The 20,437-nt window shown below is 51.9% G+C and overlaps 4 protein-coding genes across 4 annotated transcripts; 1 reads left to right on the top strand and 3 right to left on the bottom strand.

The window, feature by feature from the left end:
* Window positions 1–4,067: 4,067 nt before the first annotated feature.
* On the top strand, window positions 4,068–7,151 carry Triagg1_6153 (transcriptional regulator family: Fungal Specific TF; the record flags this gene model as incomplete). Its single annotated transcript, XM_062900746.1, has 6 exons — window positions 4,068–4,271; window positions 4,454–4,503; window positions 4,553–4,617; window positions 4,679–5,026; window positions 5,084–6,320; window positions 6,377–7,151. The coding sequence occupies 6 exons, from the start codon at window positions 4,068–4,070 to the stop codon at window positions 7,149–7,151; spliced, it is 2,679 nt and encodes an 892-aa protein (XP_062755010.1).
* A 1,689-nt stretch (window positions 7,152–8,840) lies between these two features.
* Window positions 8,841–10,732, bottom strand: Triagg1_6154 (uncharacterized protein; the record flags this gene model as incomplete). Its single annotated transcript, XM_062900747.1, has 4 exons — window positions 8,841–9,532; window positions 9,656–10,278; window positions 10,335–10,506; window positions 10,684–10,732. 4 exons carry the CDS (start codon window positions 10,730–10,732, stop codon window positions 8,841–8,843), a joined length of 1,536 nt encoding a protein of 511 aa, XP_062755011.1.
* Window positions 10,733–13,239: 2,507 nt separating this feature from the next.
* Triagg1_6155 (transcriptional regulator family: Homeodomain) lies at window positions 13,240–15,418 on the bottom strand (the record flags this gene model as incomplete). The annotated part of the gene is made up of 4 exons (XM_062900748.1): window positions 13,240–13,805; window positions 13,864–14,462; window positions 14,546–14,683; window positions 14,742–15,418. The coding sequence occupies 4 exons, from the start codon at window positions 15,416–15,418 to the stop codon at window positions 13,240–13,242; spliced, it is 1,980 nt and encodes a 659-aa protein (XP_062755012.1).
* Window positions 15,419–17,294: 1,876 nt separating this feature from the next.
* Triagg1_6156 (uncharacterized protein) lies at window positions 17,295–18,403 on the bottom strand (the record flags this gene model as incomplete). Its single annotated transcript, XM_062900749.1, has 4 exons — window positions 17,295–17,707; window positions 17,770–17,931; window positions 18,047–18,222; window positions 18,273–18,403. The coding sequence occupies 4 exons, from the start codon at window positions 18,401–18,403 to the stop codon at window positions 17,295–17,297; spliced, it is 882 nt and encodes a 293-aa protein (XP_062755013.1).
* Between the last annotated feature and the right edge of the window lie 2,034 nt (window positions 18,404–20,437).

A 20,437-nucleotide genomic window follows, 5' to 3' on the forward strand; every position in this document is an offset into this window, starting at 1 on the left:
TCGATACCAATTCGTTACATACAAACTCCATACCCATATTGTTTCTTGTACATTTTTCTCCTCTACAATCTATCACCATCTAAGAAGATATTTTCTCCTTTTCTCTCTCTCTCTCTGTTGCTGCTGCACTCACCGGGCTGCTCCCCCACCTACGGAGCTTTGAATTTTGGGTTCTTTTTCCTTTTTTCCTTTTGTTTTTCTTTTCCTTTACGGCGGCGTTGGCGTGGGCAAAGTGGGGGGATTTTTCAGGCAGTAATCTGAGGAAAAGGAAGGAAAGGATATAGAGGAAAAGTAAGGAAGAGATTTTCTTTCATCTTGGAGGGCCATTTTCTTTGTTCTTGTCCATCTTTTTTTCAGTTATTTTCTTTTCCCTTTCTTGTTCATCTCTAACGACAATCCATTTACATCGGTGGAGGGTTCAAAGAGCGATCCTTGTATGTACGGTGCGCTTGTACACTTTACAATCATGTCATGTATAGCTTAAGTAGGACGGTGCGAGCTGTGAGAAAATGAGACAAATACCCATATGCATGACTATCTTCGATGTCGTATTTGTGTGAGAATGATGGGGTTGGGGAGATGCTACGATGTTGCAGTCAGTGTCATGGAGAATGTAGCATTGTAGATGAATACGAAGGTAACATCGCTCGGATACAAAGAACCTATTGTGGCAGCCGCCGTCTTCGATATAAGGCATTGATCGTTTGTAGACGGCTGGCTACTGGTACGTCGTCGATGGCCCAATAGCGTCAAGTGATCAATTATATTGCATCTATGTGACTACATTTACGGAATGTCGGGGTAGCTTGCATGACATGAAGACAAACATTAGATGAATGAGGAGAGAGAAAAGGATGAACGTGATGAGTGTGACGGACGTGTCGATAAGCAGACGAGACGTTGATGAAACGGTGCAGCAAGTGTGTGCGAGCGGGCCGGTGTGTTGATACAAAGATCCGGAGCCGGCACTGGGAAACATGGGACGCAAAGTCCGCCCTGAAAAGACATTTGCATTGAAGCGTGAGTCATGTCACGGGAACTCGGCGGCTGGAAAAGACTCGCAAGACCTTTGTTTGGGCTCCCACGTGGTGTTGGGTGTCTGACAGGTCCTTGCGTTGAGAAGTCGGAAGTGTCTGCTTTGTTGCCAATGTCCTGCAGCACTTGATGGGCTCGTGTTGCCCACAGCGGAAGATCTACTACCTAGGTACTAAGGCAATGTTGGTCGTAAGCGTCACCTTACCTATGTATAGCACGGGATAGCAGGAGCGCGGCCGTTGGTCCAAATATAAGTTCGTCGTACCAGGTGAGCTATATTAAGAAGGGATCGAGTAAACCTGATAGGGCTGACGACGCTCTGGTTGGCTGCTTACTTGATTGCCTACTCTGGGTCAACTTTTTAGTGCGATGGGACCTTTTGAAGGTGCCACCAACTCTTTGTGTGGTTTTGCTTTGCTGTGACCCAGAGCGCATCAATTTTTAGAAGCTGACGGGGGGGGGGGGCTTTTCTGGGGCTCTTCTAGTTGATTGCCAGCTTGTGCGAAGTTTGTTGGTTGATTGGTTGAGGGTTTTTTTTAGTTGGCGGATATTACAAGTCAACTCGGGTGCATTATGTTGTGAAGTTTCGACTGAACTTGGTATGGAAAACCGAGGTACAGGTACAGGTACAGGTACTGGTACCGGAACTTGGAACCCTTCTGTTGGCAGTAGGTTGGGTCGTGCGGATTGCTTAGCAATTGCAAAAGGATTGGCGGGACCAGAAGCGTGTGCAATCAAAATTCCAAATTGGGTGGCGTCTTGATAGGGCAGGGGATTTGCGGGATTCTGAGCGGCCTGGCGTCTCGCGAGTGCAGCATCGATCGGTGGTGTGCGTTTCACGTATGATTGATTCTTGTCGCAGCTAGATTGGCATCGCGGGTTCCTGGTGGCGGCGGGCGGGGGGTGTGTTGAAACGGAATCAAGTCACCACCCGAAGAAGAAGAACAATGGAGAGAATTTGATTTAGTCTCTCTGTGTGTGTGTGTGTGTGTGTGTGTGGGAGGAATGCGCCGACCCCGACTTGGCGTGTCCCCCAAGAATCTTTTCTTCCGCGTGTGTGTGTGTGTATTTTGTGATGGGGATTTTGACATTAGTGAGCATGGACAACTTTGACTTACAAAGTCCGCCGATGCGTTACACAGGTCCGCAGAGCGTAAGATTGGGGAATCCAAGCAGTTTGTGCGTTCATCTCCGCAACAGCCGATGGATGCTGTCTTGGGATATTACGCCTGTGTTTTTTATTTGTGACTTGTCCAATCTTTTTCCGTCAAGACTTGCATGTTATTAGGAACCACGAATCCTTGTGAATAGCAATACTGAACAAGGCGTGAGACTCTCAGGTTGGCAAATCTACAGCTGCTACCATGACCATCTTGACATGCGCCTCCGCAGACACTGTACGGAAATATAAGAGGGTTAACTCACATCGGGGTAATGATTACCGGAGAGCTGCAGGCCGTAGTCTACGTAGCCCAGCTGACAAACAAGGCCAGAAAGACATTGAATGGACTCCACGAAGCCAAGACGACGAAGGGCGTTACAGCATGCCCGATTTTGAGCGTCACGGAGCACGGATGGGGAACCAGCAAAAGACAAATTAGTCCCATATGATGTGATGCTGCACCTTGTTTCTGCTGTCACACGATGCCGCGTGCTAGTGGCAGTTCCCCATCAAGGCATCCATCAATCCTGGTGGTCAAGCGTCGTCTGGTGAGAAAGGGGTCAATCAGTGAAGCATGGAAACCACACGGCGACTTTTTCTCTCTCTTTGGTGGCGTTGGGGTTTGTTGCCCCTTTGTATCGCCTGTTGACTTCCATTTCCTTCCATTTTGCTTCATTTTCTTTATGCTGCTTGCTTATGTGTCTGTTATATAACCATGACCATGTTCTATGTTGCCTTCAACAACTTACATCGATGGGTGTGTGTGTGTGTGGGCAGCCTCGCTGGAGCCGTCGTGTGTGAAAGTCTTGACATCAATGACTGGAGAGGTCCAAGGCTCGCCGCAACGCACTGACAATTGCATGGAGGTACCAGCTGTACCTGTACTTGCGACACGGCATGACGCCAGCGGTATCACTTGGCCAAGGCTCTAGCCGTTCACGGCCGCACCAACAGGGTGTCAGTGGGCTGATGGGCCCCCAAGAAGAAGCAGAAGCGGCTTGTGCGGCATCTGTCGCTGAGACGTTTGGGGCCCCGATCTGGTACCTGTACCTGGGCAGTACGGGGAGCCGTCAGACAGCAGCCAAGAGCCTGTAAGGGGAGCGTCAGGCGGAGCCCTACAGAGGGCTTCCCGAGTGGGTTTTGGGGCTCAGCAACTGGAAGAGAGCGCCTGTGTCATCCGCCCACGGGGCTGCGGGCTTGTGGTCGCACCCAGTCTGGTATACCCAAGTACGAGTACCGACTGGATATAGTATCTGTCCCGTACTCGTAATAGACTTGTAGGTTCAGGTTCCTGGTCCCCGCTTGTTTCTCACTGCTCAACTGAAATCAAATCAAATCATCCTCCTTCTTCAACTCACTCCCTCACGTCTGCCCCAGATGCGATGCGCTTCCGAATAGCCTCTTGTTGAGTTTTTCTCACAGCTCTTGCATTCCAAATTCGCGCCGCATCGTCCTATTCGCCGCATCGCCTCCTTGTGGCGGCCTTCAGCAACGATTAAAGCCACAGAGAGCCCTTTTGCATTTACGTCTTCTCACCTCGGCCTGCTGCATTCGCCACAGAGACATTGATCCCATTTGATGCCCTCCGCCTGGCCCTGCCTTGGGTATCACAAGCAACCTCACGCCATACAGCTTTTCCCAGTGTCGACCGTCTGTTCTGCATCAGCATACGACATCAACGGGTTGGCACTGCGTTACCAAGACCTATAATTCCAGTTGCCGGATTAGCTTCGAATCATCCCGTCTTTTGCATGTTAGCCGTGTCGACTGGTCCCAATCACAGGACAGTGATAGGCGCATAGCAAGACAATACGATCCGCATATCTCACTAACAAAGGCGACTTCAACTGCAACTCATCCCGCTACCACCATGGATCGCATGGGGATGTTCCAGATGCCCGGCCTGGTGCAACCGCCACTCACAAGCCAACCACCACAGATCTTTGGCTCGTACCTCAGCGATGGCTTGACCAACTTGCAGCAGCTTCCACCGGACATGACGGCACAGATGTTTTCTGACTCCAACTTGCTGCTTGACGACAGCCAGGATGCTAAGAGAAGGAGAATAGCTAGGGTAAGCTTTCCCCTTGTGCCCGTTGGAGCGACACATATGCTGCAGTTGGCTTCCAATGAAATGGCTCGACGTGCTAACCCGGTCTTTCTATGACCTTTCTTCAGGCCTGTGACCAATGTAGAAGGAAAAAGATCAAGTGTGACGGCAAGCTACCGTCGTGCACTCATTGCACTAATTACAAGACCGAGTGCATCTTCACCCAGATTGAAAAGAAAAGGGCGACGCCAAAGGGGTAAGATGGTTCAGGCGTCTTTTATACAAGCTCTACTCACACATGATAGGGCCAAATATATCGAAGCACTGGAGAACCGCCTAACTCGCATGGAAAAGCTTCTCCGGCTGGCCGGTACGCTCTTCAACCGTTTCCCCCAAGACACGTTTTGACGTTGCTTACACATGCTCCTTAGGCATTCTCGTAAATGAGGATGATGATCTCGCTGAACTCGAGAAGCGACTTATCGAAAAGTCAGGGCATGCAGCAGCCGTTGCTCCAAGCTCAGGCCCCTCCTCGCCCTCTCACCTTACGTCGGAAAGCGATGCAACGGCTTCCCCCAGAAGCTCCGTTACATCTCCTGGTCTGCAAAGGGAAAAGGAAAGGGAAAGGGACAAGGAAAAGGACAAGGATAAGAGACAAGAGGATAAACAGAAACCGGTTGCCACGCCAGGCAGCCTTCAGGGCGAGGAGGAAGTCGAAGCTTTGTCTGAGATGATGTGCTCCCTGGTGACAAATAATTGCGGAGAAACCAGATATATTGGTAAAATCATCCATACTGGCAAACGTGTCATGGTTGTGCTCGGCTAACAATGCCTAGGCTCTTCGTCTGGGTTTTCCATTTTCTCGCCAAAGGGCGTCCAATGGATTAACAACAAGACCGGCGACGCCACTTTCCAGAATATGATCTCGGAAGTTTCCGAGGACGACCACAAGTGGACAAATTGGAAGCCTGAAATATTCAGCGACCTGTTTCAGCGACCCGTCTTTCGACCCCTGCCGTCAAAGCCCGAGGCCATGTCCCTGCTCAAGGACTTCTTCGAAAACTTCAACTGCATGTTTCCGCTCTTCCACCAGCCGACTTTTATGCACCTGGTCGAACGCCAGTACTCCGATGATCCATACCAGGGCTCCGGTTGGTGGGCCAGTCTAAACTGTGCTTTAGCCATCGCTCATCGCCTGCGCGTCATGAGCAACCTGGTTCCACAAGAGGAGGATGAAAAGGCGTGGGGTTATTTGAAAAACGCCATGAGCGTCTTTGCCGAGCTCACCATGCGCAACACGGATCTGTTGAGCGTTCAGGCCCTTCTTGGAATGGCGCTATTTATGCAGGGTACACCCAATCCCCAGCCAACCTTCCTTTTGATTGCCGCTGCCATTCGGCTTTCGCATAGCATTGGCCTCCACAAGAAGGGAACGGGATTCAACCTCAACCCCATCGAGATCGAGCAGCGCAAGAGAGTGTTTTGGATCGCTTACATGCTGGACAAGGATCTCTGCCTGAGATCAGGGCGTCCCCCTGCTCAGGACGATGACGACATGAACGTCGAACTTCCCGACGCTGACCCTGAGGATAACATTGGAAACATTCCCCTGGCAGAAGGGAAGGGTAAAATGAATTTGTTCCGCGTCATGTGCGAATTCGCCGTCATCGAAAGCAACGTGTACAAGAGACTCTATTCGGCCAAGGCGGCAAAGCAATCCGACGGCGAGCTTCTTGCTACAATTGGGGAGTTGGATCAAGAGCTAGAGGAGTGGAAGGATAGAATCCCCATTGATTTCAGGCCTGAACATGAAATCAGGGCTTCTCACACGCCCCTTATCCTCCACATCGTCATGGTCCATTTCACCTATTACAACTGCTTGACAACAATCCACCGCATGTCGATTCACCATGGATTCTGGACAAGCCGGTTGGCCAACTACGCAATCTCGGGCCAGAATGTACGGCCACTGAATCCCAGAGTATTCTCGTCTGCCATGCTCTCAACAGCAGCAGCACGGGCATCCATTTCTCTACTCAAATATATTCCACAAGGAGACTTTTCTTGTGTCTGGTAAGAAAATCATGGCCCTCAACACGGAGGGAGGTTAAGGCTAAACATCTTGATAGGTTGATTTTGTACTTTCCAGTATCAGCACTCGTCACCCTTTTCGGCAATATCCTTCAAAACCCTCTCGACCAGCGGGCGAAATCGGATATTCGACTAATGAACCTCGTTGTCACCTTTCTCTCAATGCTTGGCCAAGAGGCAGAGCAGGGCGGAGTCCATAGAATGCTGGGCATCTGCTCCGAGTTCTGTCGCATCGCTCAGAGAGTCATTGAAAAGGCTGAGAGAGAGCAATCTTCCCGTCGCAAGCGCAAGCCTACGGAAACTCCAGCAAACGGTGATGCTCGTAACCAATCCCTGTCGCCGAATGCTGCGCATACCGCCAAGTCGACAACCCCAGCATCTTCGGCCCATACTCCGCAGCACACAGGCAGCACCGCAACGACGACGCCGCAGTCTATTGCCCATGACACCCTATCGCCCGAATTTGCTGCCGCACGCTCATATCAGAATGCCGCGAACAAAGCCACGCCGGCAGGGTCGTCGCCGTCAATCGACTCCATGGGATGGGCGCGAGATTTCCAGGTTCCCCAGGAGATGGAGTTTGAATCCTTTGAGGAAATGACCGGATTCGGCGGTGACGTCCAGTCGCCACCGGCGCCCAACGGCCGTGGTTTCCAGCAGCCTTTGCTCCCCCAAGATCTCTTTTCCCTATCAATGAGCCTTGATTGGAACTGGGTCGAGATGAGCGGAGGGGCGTATCCCACGGTCGAAAACGGGAACTTTGGCGGCCTTGAGAATACCGGGGTCCTGGACCCAAGACAGCAGCAACAGTGATTTGCATGATGCTGGAGAAGCTGGGATTTTGGGCCGGTACCATCTTTGCACGGCAATCTATTTTACAGTTTGATGTGACGAGTGTTGATAACTTGATTGTTTCAATTTTGTTTTGAGTTTTGTGATTAATGTATGCTGAATGGATTTCGTGGGATAAACTGGTTTGAGCGAGCCTGAGTGTATTCTAGCATGATTCTGATGATCGACTGCGGATGGCCGTCTCAACTCCGTCCTTTTTTTTCTTTTGCTATTTGTTTCTTTCCTTGCTGTTCATTCTCTCCTTGAAGTCTCTCATGGTGCGATCAGATAGAACATGTACAGTACTCTTTAATGTGAGAGGGAATAGTGCCTGCTAGGTATGTAGTCTTTGAATCGTTGCTGAAAGTAATCAATGTGTATATTAAAACGCCTCTTTGTCAATTGTTAATTTACACTTGGCCATCGTATCTCGTAAGCCCCTCACGTGGTGGCATCAAACCAGCACTTCTCGCGCAAACACTCGATTTACAGAGAGACAAGTCCATGTGCCAATTACGCTGGGGGACCAGCTTTATTGTTTCACCTACTGGTGTCTGTGTAAAAAAGCAAACACGACGAACAATAAAAGTCTCCCGCCCCCGAAAAGAGGTTTTCATAAAAACCAGGGGAAAGGGGGAGCTAATAAAACAAACCATCACACACCCGCAATTCCCTTTCCGCTGTCCCCAAGGCAGAGGGGGAAAAAAAGAAAAACTTGCACCTTTGTGACCAAATAGAAAGGGGCTCAAGTGTCATTCCCTCCCCTCCCGAGATGTCTTTAACCCCTCGTGTTTTTTCTTCTCTCTCTCTCTCATTTCAGCCGTTCTCATTCCGTCCGAATCGTTTCTCCGTCCTCGCTCGAAGTTTCCCTTTCCATGACGTTCTGCGGCTTTGTTTCAGCAGCTCAAATGACAAACCATATTTCCCGTCCCCGTAAGTGAATTTTTTTGGGTTTCAAATTTCCAACCGGCCCTTTTTGCTGCTTTGCTGAAAGGGCTGTATAAATGAGCAGACAACAAGGCGAAGAAAAAAAAAGGAGTACAAACGCAAATATCAAAGGATGAAAGAAAAATGAAAGAAAAGAATAAAAAGAAGACAAAGGGCGAGGCAGAACACTTCCGGTGAGAAAATAGAAATAAAAGAAGCCTCTGCTCGCCCCTAGCATACATACCCCCCCTGTTCCTCTCCCAAACGCCGTGCTAGACAAAAAACCGCAAATGTTGAGGATTCAAGTCCTCTTTGTCCAAGGATGCAAAAAAAAAAATGTAAATGTCGAAGAGAAAAAAAAACAAGCAGAAACAAAAAGCAAGCCAGTCCCCCTTTGATCTTCTGCGAGAGCCGAGCCTTCATGTATCGTGATATAGAGCCTGTACAAGTTACCAAAAACCATTGTCCCCATAACTTTTCTTTTTGTTCCACGCCCAAGTCGCAAAAAGTCCAAGTTGCAAAGAACCATCATGGACCACAAAATCAACGACGAAAACTAAAGCTTCTGGACTCTTGGAGAGCATTGATTTCAGCTCTCCGCGAGTCCCTTCGGTAAACTCTGTTGAAATGGCAGGTCGGACTCAGAAAGGCCGTAGGTGTCATACTCCAACCATTCCAGGGCCGTAGCTCGATTGGCGCATAGCGCTCGGGTAGGGCGGTGTGTTTCCTGAACTCTGCTCGGTGTTAGAAATGAACGGTAGCATCGGATTTCGGGTTTTCGCTTGCCTTCTTGCGGCGCTTCTGGCCTCCTTCGCCTTCTCCCGTAGAGTAGCCTGTTTCAAGGCCAGTGTCGTCGTCGGGAAATCCCTCGCCATATCCTTCGTAGCTGCTGTCGCCATAGGATCGCTTCTTGATGCTGCGCTGAGGCCGTGCGGCATTTGAGCCAGACGACAGCTGAGACTTGTGCCGGTTGATGGCCGCGCCAGGCATGGATATTAGAGGCGTGTTTGGCGCCGTCGGTTTCGCGGACGGTGCCTTCGAACTATCACCATTAGATGGGCCGATGTCCCCCAACACCGACGTGTCCCAAACTGATTTCGCGACTGGACCCTTGGCCATGGTAAAGGCGCGGCCCAAGGAAGACTTGGTGAGATCCGACAAGCCATCCATGAGAGCCCTGCCCTTGACCTGGTGGACGTTCCACTCGTGGTCGGGAACCTGCAGCATGGCCAGGAAATCCGAGGGCGAATCCTCCTTCTTCTTCTGGACATCAAAGTGCCCAGTGACGCCCAGCCGCTTAATGTGACCCTTGTACGTCTTGCGGAGCGCGTTCTTCTCGCCGTTTGGCTTCTCTCTGGCGACTTCGGCGGCCAGATTAGCCAAGTCGAACATGTCATAGAGATCTTCCGACGTGCTAGGAAGAGACTCGGGATGCGCTAGATGGATAGCAGTGTCAACAAAGCAGAGATCTTAGTAACGGCAAAAACATCCCAACGACTGTCGAGATCCCGTCATCCAAGGGAGGAGGAGCGAGACGAGAGCAGCGGAGGGAGTCTTACGAGATTGAAGAAGGAGGTACTTGAGGCCCACGTCCCGGTGTAGGTCCTCGATGGCGAGCTTGTAGTCGTCAATGTGAGCCTTTTTCAGGTCGCGGTCGTCGCCGACATCTTCGAGAGGCCGCTTTCGCTTGTGCGGTGAATCGTCGAGCATGATGGAGTCGGGGTGCGAGGAGCTGCCGTTGACGCTGTGTGCGGGAGTCGGCAAGGTCGTCGTTCCTGTTCCCGCGGCGGCCACAGAGCCGGACGAGCCGAGGGAGGGATCCGAAGAGGTTGCGGGCGAGAATTGCGAGGGACTTTGGGGAGTTTGGGGGTGGAAAGACATCATGAACCAAGGCTCCTCGCGAGGGACCAGAGTGGCGTGTCGCGCCAGGCCGGGAGGCCGAGATGTCGCTGCGGTAAGGGGAAGGACCGAATTCAGGCGGTCGGCTTCATACACTCGGCCTGTCGACGATGACGGATTTGCCTGGCGTTGTTGGCTCTCTGCGTTCTCGTTCTCTGGAGATGACGGAGGACGAGCTGAGTGCGACGGTCCCGTGTCGGCGAGCCGAGAGAGGAGCAGAGCCCGGCGTCTTTTCAGGGATTTTTTTGCCTTGCTATCGCTAGGGGGCCAGTCGGTGGGTTCGCTGGGGGAGAAATTCCGCTGCGGCGCAAAGATGCGGGAGAGAGAATGGACACGGACAAAGCCGTGGGCGTCGTCGATTCAACAGCTGGGCAGGGAGAGCGATTGTAGGGCGACGGACGGGGGCGATGATGGAAGCGCTGAGGGTTGGAGAGGCGAGTATGCTGGACTGGAGTGGACTGGAGTGGACTGGAGAAAGCAAAAGGTGGAGAGGCGAAGGGATCCTCCGAGCCTGAAAGACGAGGCAGTCAATGGATTACTGGCAAAAAGAGCGGGCGGCTCCAAGGGCTGGGCTGGGCTGGGCTGGGCTGCCTTTCCTGGCCGGTGCGGGCTAAAAGGCACTGGAAAGGCTTAGCAGTGGGTGCTTCAGCGGCTGTCTGTCAGCAGAAGGCCAACGGCGCTAACAAACGCGTGTTGCCGAGGATGGCCTCTGCGTTGGAACGCACGTTGCTGGGCATTTGATCCCCTGTGTGACACTTTGAAAAGGGCGCTTGCAGAGCTTTTCTAAAATAGAATTTAATAGTACCCAAGGGATCAATAAGTACCTACTATACCCTTGTGCGCACTGATTCTCTTTCAACGTCAATTAAACGAGGCACTAATTTCTCCCCGTCGTATTTCAACGGCATGTGCCTGTATGTCTCAGCCTCTCCCCCAAAACAATTCGCCGTGCTCGTACTTTGCACCGTCGACTTCGTACAGGTACCGCCGCTAGCGCTCGCTGGATTCGACCAATTGATTGACGCCTTTCCGCTCGCTGCATCATCACGTCTGCTTATGTAACCCAAAATGCAGAGGCTTTCAGCAACTTTCTCGCTTCTCCACTCCTCTCAACCGCATCAGTAAGCAAAGAGCACATGCGCATCACAAGCTAAATCACATGACTGGCGGGGCCAGAAATCCGATTCCGAGGGGCGTGCAAACAAAATTCCCAACTTCTCCCCCGCTGGAGCTTCTTCTTTTCTTCTTTCTTCTTCTTTTTCCCATAAAACCACGACCAGCAATCGATAATTACTAAACCGCCGCCGGCTTGTTTCTGATCACTCAGCGACGCCTCGATGCTGCCGACGATGTCTCGATGCCTGGTCCAGAGCGCACTTTTTTACAGCAACCTTGCCTAAAACCATCATCACGAGGGCCCCGTCTGTGTGGCTACCATGATGCGGTGATGACCTGACGCAAGTGACATACTTATTCTCGCTATATCCATGTGTACCTATTTGAGAAACGATCTGCGGGGGGAGAATCATGTGCAAAGGGTCATTGTGAATGTGTGTGTGTGCGCATGTGAATGGAATATCAATCTTTCGACCTTTTTCACATTTTTCACATCTCCGTGAATCACCAAATAGATGCCTCACCTCGCACACATACACCTGCTCGGGATACAACCAGAATGATGTCGCATCTTCACTCCCCTCTGGATCATTCTCTCTGCAACAAACTGGAAATACAAAGGTAAGCTCTATATTCATAGGCTCGACTCCGTATGTAGCGTCTCATCTTCCAACCAAACATACCACCTATGATGATGACACCTAACATCTGGTAAACCTATCTGCCATGCTGCCGTTTTCCGGGGATGTAAACCATCATGTTTATATAACCGTCAACCACTTGGCTGCGTGCGGATAATCATTGGCTTGACTGATCGGAGTGTGGTCATGTTAGATGGAGCAAAAGAGTTGCCTTGAGATTCGTAACCCATATACTGACCAGAGTCACTTCTCCAGGTGAGCCAATGAAGCCCAACGACGTTACCAGCCTACATAACGCATATCACGAGCCCCAGCACTGTTCTTATACTACAAGGCGTAAGCGGCTCAAGGTGAAATCTGCAACTTAATACTGCGGGACACGGTTTGCCGTTCGAGATCAATCTACCTGTTATCAAATCACAAGGTTGATTGAAGAACATCTCTCTCGTGCACTTTCCAGCTAGCAGTTGAATTCTACGACGAGCAACGACAATCGTGTCATGACAAAGACAAAACCTAATCAATTGGTTATCTTCGCCCAACGACGGGGAGCATCCGGCTGCCAAGAAAGTATATATCTTATATACAGGTAAAAGAAGAAGAAGATGATGAAAAGATGATCACGTCTCAGCGTGTCCAGTCCCTGCCAGAGTGCAACTTTCAAGAAAGAAAAAGGGGAGGGTAAAATCGGGTATGTCCTTGTAATCTATACAATCGAACGGGAAGAAGCGAAGGGAAAAGGAGAGAAAGCAAAGAAGGTAATAAGAGGACGAGGAGAAGGAGGAAAAAGAAAAAGATGTCAAGGAAGAAAACGAAAAAGAAGAAAAATACAAGGAAGAAGAAAAGAAGAAAGAAAAGAAGAAATTGTCGGATGTCCAAAGATACTGCGTCGTTTGCCCAACTCCAAGAGGGTATTTGCTATCTCAAATTCCGCACATGGTCCCGTCGTACCACTCCAGGCAAATGCGTTTTTCCCCCAATGTCCCAGACCAGTCTGCCAGAATAATGTCAGAGGAAACCCTTTTACCATCAGCTAAGAAGGTCTGGTGACAGTATGTAATCGAGTTTGAGTCGAGTTTGGCTTCGGGAGTGTGGCCTGCTGATTCCCTTACAAGCCAACAACTCCTCTGCCGTATTTTGCGTCGCCCGCCGAGCCTGCCAGGGCCCGTCCGTAGTGCACCCCAATGCATAAATCATTTGCTGCCCAACTCCAAAGGGAAAACGGTAATGAAAGGGGATAAGTCGGATAGAATGTAGATAGGCAAGCCCTGGCCTCATCTACTTCGCCGTTTGTCAAAACGTATAATATGAACTGCTATGTCGCCACGTAGCATGCACTCGCCTTCCGTATACTAATCGGCCGTAATTTTTGTCTCTGTGGTTCATGTAGTTGTGCCCGCTCAATTTTTATAATCGAGATCGTATTGGCAATGTTTCCGGTGCCATGGTGCCCTCGTAGATGACAATTTGCTGCCCAAAGCACAAATTTAACTTGTGCTATGATGTAACGAGGGCCTCGCTCTATTGACTGGTGACGTTGCTCCTCCTTGAGTTATATATCCTCGATCCCGTTTCAGTGAGATGGCGCTGTTTAGATCGTTGATACCGTAGCCGTCGTTGCGTTGCTGGTTATTTGCGTAGTCCGGTGCCCCGCTAGGATATACGCTCCTTGAGTCTGTACGAGAATCATGGCCACTCAGGCCGCTCTGCATAGTCTGGGGGAACCCAGGTGCGCCCACCGAGTCTGGGTAGTCTCTTGCACTTGATGGGGCAGCCGATGCTCGCGGTAGAGGAGCCGCCAGAGAAGGGGTCAACGGCGCTGACAGAGGTGCAGCACCGTAGCTGGCTTGATACGTTGAGGGTGCTCCATATTGCGAAGAAGATCCGGCTGTTCGATGATTGTGCGACTGAGGAGATTGGAGTGCTCGATAATGATCCGTCGTATTCAGGGGTAATGAGGCTGAAGCGGCTCGAAGACGAGATCCATTCTCAGATGTCTGCTGGAAATTGGGGTAGCTCAATCCTGTCGGCGAGGGTTGTGCATTACTGCCGCCTGTTGACCATCATCAGCGTCAATATTCAACCGATTTCGAGGTTCATCGTCAACTTACTCGTGTAGGGACTCCGGTCAACACTCCCTGCGCTGCTAGATGCCGCTTGGCTCATCTGGCCAGGCTGATAGACCAAGGAAGACCGATCAGATACATTGGAGTGCGCATTCGCCCCAGGATGCATATAGTGTAACTGCAGAGACTCAGACCTCGGTCTAGATACCGGATCACGGTTATGATAGGTTTGGAGTGGCCTAACTCCGTGGCGATGCGCATCCAGAGGCCCGTGTGGCCCGCCACTTCCATGGGAAGGATAGCGCTCACTAGAGTGTGGTGATATTGGCGACATGACGCCGGACGAATTCACTGCGCCCGAGGGGTAAAAGCCGATGTTGCCAAACGATGGCGTCAAGCCTGTGGGCGACATATGACCTGGTCCGTCTTGGCGTCGCACGTCCACCATTAGAGGTGCTCTCATCGAGTTGCTCGGGTATGGAGGGTGATGTCCAAAATCTACGGGGGCTGCCAACGGCATCGGCATATGGACCGCCCCGTAGGGAGAATGCAGGGCTTGTACATTGTCAAAATCGTCTGGAACTGCTCTCATCTTGATCATTCGATCACGGTCATCGGCGTTGAGCCTCTTGATCTTCGCACGCCTAGCAGACCAGTCAGATGTTATCGGCATTCCACCCACCTCTGGAGAACATGGGATAGGAGATCTCTTGTTGATCTAGCGTACCTGTTTTGAAACCACACCTGGACTTGTCGAGGGCTTAATCCGGGTATTTCTCTAGACAGCCTTTCTCGATGGGCAGCGTCGGGGTGTGGCTGCTTTGCAAATTCGCTCGTCAAGAACCGTGTTTGCTGGTGCGTAAGCCTTCACCATCATGTCAGCTCGCTGGCTTCTTCATATCCAGCCATGGCTAGAACCCTACCTGAAGCGCTTCATCTTTCTGCGGGCTGCCACCCGTTCTGCCGCAGTTTGAAGTAGCGAATCCGCCTCATCCTCGGCCATATCCTCGTCAAGTAAGGCATCTTCTTCGTCCTTTGGTACCACCGCACGTTGATCATCTGGTCCAAATCTATCCGAGGGATTGCCCAAGCTTTTCGCCATCGCTGAAGTTGAGTTGACGTAGCCCGAAGGTGCAGAATCTCTAGCAGTGGCTCTGGCAGGCGGTAGGGGTTCGTCCAGCAAACGGGATGCCGTGCTCATGCTTCTTGATTCTTCCTTTCTCTCTGATGACTCGGCAAGTCGGGAAGGATGGCCGTGGTCCTCTGCCCCTCCGCGATAAGTATTGTGGTGTAAACTGGATGTCAGTGTTGGCTGTCTATCTGCATGAGCTTCCAGCCGAAGATTTTCGCTCTGCGCCATGGATTGAGGTTGGTGGACTACTCCCGAGTTGGCATGATTCGATTCGGAGGGCTGAGAATAGGCGGATCCAGCTGGCTGCGAAAGATACGGATACTGGCCCTGCCAGTCTGGCTGTGTTGGTAGTGAGGAGTCGTATTGGTCTGACATGCGTGGACCGGTCGTAGCTTTACCAGGAGCCGGAAAGTATTTGCCAAAGGACCAGTGGCTATGCTCGGGGTCGCAGGACCTAGTGGCGAGCATTGGGATGTGTTTTAGGCCTTCGGGTGGAGAGGCGCCCGCGGAATCACCCACACGACTTTCTCGAGATATGGTTGAAAGCGCTGCTAACATCAACTCGACAAGAGCCAGACAGGCAGAGAAGCTACTGTCGTCGCCAGCAAGTTGTCGACAGATCCAGATCCTGAAACAGTCAAGCCAGCTTACGAGGTCCCGAAGGATGTTCCGTGGTACTCCGATAGGAAAATGGAAAGTTGCTGGTTAGGTTGTCTCGCTCGCGAGTTGTATGATCCAGAAACTCGAAACCAACCAACCAAATAATTTATCACGAGGAACAAGTTTAGTTTTGATCAAAAGCAGTGGCACGGAACAAGGACGGCTCGGATTAGTTTGGTCTGGGTTGAGGGGGCGGGATCACTTCGAAAAGGGACTGCCTTTGATCTCGGCCTGCGGAGAGCTTGCTGTACTGGTAATACAGTGGATGTATCCCTTTGACCGGGTTGGCCAAGAAAGAAGTAGGTAGTTAGCCGCCTGCAAAGCGAGAAGAACCAGTGAGCGACCCCTGTCTCAGCAAAGTTAGGGCATGAGTGGCTATCCAAGTTCAGGTCGCAAGACTGATTTGAAGGGGTCGTATCTTAGTTCCAAGGTTCCACGAGGTAGGATTGGGAAAGTCTTGTATGGTGACATGAAAATGAGGACCGCATACCACGCGCTACAGTGGGGTCCGACATCGATTTAGGTGCAATCGATGGTCCTGGAATCATCAGCTCGCATACAGGTATATGCCTCGTGCAGGTATGGGGTGCCGGGCGGTCCCTAAGATGCTAGCAGGATGACTGACTTGTCCCGAGCCTGCAAGCTCCAGATCTTGTCAGAAAACAGAGTACTCGTAATATCCGTTAGGAGGGGTTTCAGAGAATTGTCCGCAGAAGAATACGGCAAAAATGGAGGCTGCCGCTAGAGACAAGGACCTGTATCGATGGAGAAGAAGCTGTGGGGGGGGCGTCTCCGTACCTGGTACCTGATGAAGGAGGATGGGGTGGGTGAGCCTATCCAGGCTTTGAAGCTTCGTGATTCGAGAAAAGCCGCACTGTAATGGGCCACCAGTGCAGAGCATGCCCTCTCACCCTTGCGGTTGTCGGTTGAGCTACCAGGAGTCTTCCGTGTTCCAAGATCGGGAAAGAGGGACCACTACCAGGAAGGGTATAATTGAGAACGGCCCCTTGTCCAAAGCCTTTCTTGGTCGAACTACTACGACGACTTCTCCGTAATTCTAGTATAAAGATGTTGCCAACTTGGTGTCACGTAGTTTTTCTGAGAAAACAACGAGTGGCAACGAGTCTCTGGCAATTGCCAGCAACTTTGGCTCCCTAGTCGACAAGTAAGGAGTAAGTTTTGTCATGGGGAGCGGCCGGAGCAGCGCGGATCTGGGCCCTCAGTCGAGCAAGTCGAGTAGTACTGCTACTCGCATATACAATGTGCGTGTCGGCCAAGAGGGGGCACTCAGCCGCGGCGACGCAGCGATCCGATGCTCTCTTTGCGCCGGGTATGCAAAAGCAGACCCATCAGGGACGTCGCGTTCAGTTATTCGTCAGCGCGAGCACTTGTTGCCGCAGCATGAGGGCCTCGTTGATTATGCCAGACCGCCGCTTCCAACTGCGAAGACACTTGTACGCCCGCGCGAAAGCACAAGCTAAAGTGGCTCTTCAATCTTAGCGGCATGGGATCGATCTCATTAGCCAGCAATTTGCATCAAGGGACAGGGCTTATAGCAAGACCAAAGCCAAGCGGTAGCAAAGGACCACATAAAAGGGTCGCAAGAATCGACCACCAGACGGCACCTCGGCCGGACCACTGGCGGGTTGTTCAGCGGCTCCTGGGGAGTAGCAGCACATCTTCTCTAAATCGAGTCCGCGGACGAACGCATGACCGTCGCTCGAGGCCTGTTTGCGTACTGAACCAATGGGCTCTTCAACAGGTTACAAAGGCCATGGTCGTTGATGGCATAGTACAACGGGCAAGGGGGGTCCTCGAAAACAAGGAGGGTTGACGCCAGGGGGCGCGCATATCGGTGACCAGGGGGGCTGCCATCCAGGACAGGGGTCATCAGCGGCAAGTCAAAGACGACGAGAAATCGCAGGGCCTTGTGAGTGGGGGGGAGGGTCGCCATATTTGAATGCAGGTAATAGTTACAGCGGCCGAGGAGGACGACTAGGTAGGCCGTGGTGGAGTAGTTGTTGTCTTTGTGTTGAATCGAGACAGCGCTCGTACACGTACTCGTGGCCGTGGAGGATGCGAAAGAGAGATCCCCAGCTATCTGATCCGAGTTATTCTTCTGCTGTAACTGGAAGAGGGTGTGAGTAACGGTGACTAACACGTCCAGCCTCGTTCCGCTTGTTCATGCAGATAACGCGCGCGATCAATTGGGCTTAGGAGAACATGTGAAGCGGATGACGGTTGGGAAAACTGCAGCACGATGCCTTTCAAGGTATCCACCCCTCCTCCCGAGCGTGGCGTAATGGAGCTAGGCCCTCTCACTGCAGAGTTGTTAGCTCTCATACGATGGAGGCAAAGCGAACGGCATTTGCAGCTAGGGTGGATTGGATTCCCTTTCTTGCATCAGGCTGAAGCGAGAGAAGTGGCATCCCTCACCTGACCACGAGAACACATACTCGTACACGTACACAGAAACGACGAGATGAGCCGCGGCGCTGATATTGGAGGACAGAAGCTTCCAAGTCGAAGCTGCCACAGGTCGAAAGAGCATCGCCAGGATGTCTGCGCACGGATCATTCGACACGCGGAAGAATTGCAGGGCATCGACCACGCTACCCGTACATCAATCTAGGGCTACCTGGGATGTGCTCGTACTTCGTACTTTCGTACGAGTGCCAGCCTTTCCATGGAGGTGCTGAGAAAGGATATGCGCCGGTGCAACCGGGCCAGACTTAGTGGGGCCAGCCCAAGCCGCGAGATGCTCAATCCACGTAGCATTGCGCTCTTGTGCATGAGTCTGCGCGTGTATGTATGTGTATGACCAGCTCGCGTTTGGGCCAAGGCGCAGACAGGCTGGACAGAGCCTGCAGAGTGTAATCGGTCGCATGTCCGAGTACTGAGCAATGAGGCAGGCTGGCTGGCAGTGCGATGATTCGTACAAGCACTCATGATAGCACTTGAAGGCAAGCTGTAGACCAAGTCGTTTCATCCCGAGCCGGGGGGTGGCTAGACAAACTCACAGTTCTAGCTCCCTCAGGGGTAGCTACGAACGAGAACGCCCAAGAATGTCGCTGTGCTCGGTAATTGGCAGGCCCGCCGCCTGCTGAATTGCTGTTTTATATTTGCTTTCAAAGTTCCCGCTCTTGCAGACATGCAGTAGGCCACGTGTGAAGTATTAACGCTTTCAGTCCATATCGGGCAGAGCCATAGTCTATAAGAGTCTAGTTCTAAGAGAACTGCAGTAGTATTAGCGAAAGCGAGCAGCCGGAATGTTCTCACACAGTCAATGTTTAAGCCTACCTGGATCGATTGACGCTGTAGATGCTGCTACAGTATGTTGCGCATACTGGGTAATGAAGGGAGGAGAGCCATGTCGTTTCAAGATGCCTTAGCAGTGGATCTCTGGGGCCAGGGCGGATTATGCTGTCAACGGAGCCGGGAGCGAGATTCTAGAAGAAAGAAACACTCCACTATACAGGTGAAGTAAGACACCAGGGGAGGGGGGGGGAGTCCATCACGACTGTTGGAATAAGCATGAATGCCAGCAACGCGGCGGCGCGGGGCAGCGAGTCAGAAAACATAAAACGACGTATTATTGCCAGTCGTTATATCGAAGAGAGCTGCAGGTCAGACAGCAAGGCTCGCGAATCTGCCAGACTGCTGCTACTGCCCCTGTTGAAACAGGTGCGCATGACGGATAGCTCTTGTTGTCACCGGGCTTGTGTCTCTTCTGCCGCCCATGGTGCGAACTGGGAGACACCCAAGGCGTCACACGGGGTGCAGAGCAACAATGGTTGAGGGCTCGCACAATGCCTGCCGCCGGTGAGAATATCCGGAGCTCAGCGTGTCTCGGGCCCTGCCTGCCCAACCGTTGACGTGTCTACGAAGTAATGATATAGCATTTGTCTGGTCATCTTTCCTCCTTCATCGTCCCGCCTGGAGCACCGAAAGCCGCACGTTGTATTAGGCAAGATCCGACCACATGGCTTTTCGTGCCAGGTTTCGGATGGCCGCCGGCCACGCGGACGCAAGTAGCCGCCATGTCGGAAGTGGGAAAGCCTCAGGGCCACTTGACTCATTGGGTATGGGTCGACTTGATTGACGCAGCGGGTCTGGCTGTTTAGAAGTCATGTTTGGAGCTTCTGCTCCCTGTCTGGGAGAAGGAGAGAAAAAAAGGGACCCCGGTCAGCTGTGGCACGACTGGTGAGCTTCTAGCTGCCGCCGTTGTGAAGCAGCTAAAGAAAGAATGGATCACCCGATGGCCCAGGGCAGCCCGGGCGAGTTTCGAGAACGGCCGAGCTGGTATTTGTACGGTGCCGTCGCCTTCTCTTTTCAACATGTTCCAAGTCAGAGTTCCCCGGGTGCTCGTATCGTATACCAGTACAGCAACTCGACAGCTCGTTTTGCCTTCTCAGGGCCTAACGGTCGACGGACGATAAGGCACCGTTGGAACGTCCGTCATGTGCATACGGTTGTGTGCGCATGCATGGAGCAAGTAGCCTTGCCGTACCTGTACAATAGCACGCACGCAAGGTGTTAATCTCGAGATGCTCCGAAGGGGTCAGGGCCATCGCCATGCCGTAGCATTACATGTGTAGCACCGGCGATGGCCTGCACAAGCACGTACCTGTACTCGGGGCCTGGTATTACCTGGACCGCCCACTAGCAGGCCTCTCGCTGATCGCTTGCCAGATGCCACCCTCCATGAGGAAACTGGCCGGAAGAAGGAATGGGCAGCAGAAGAAGAAAACGAGGAAACACGACGAAAGAGAGCAAGGCTGTGTGCTAAGGGGAGGGTGAGAGCTGCAGGCCTGGAAAAAGAGATAT

Source organism: Trichoderma aggressivum, assembly GCF_033847375.1.
Source record: "Trichoderma aggressivum f. europaeum strain CBS 100526 chromosome Unknown scaffold_023, whole genome shotgun sequence".
In the NCBI taxonomy this organism is placed as follows: domain Eukaryota; kingdom Fungi; phylum Ascomycota; class Sordariomycetes; order Hypocreales; family Hypocreaceae; genus Trichoderma; species Trichoderma aggressivum.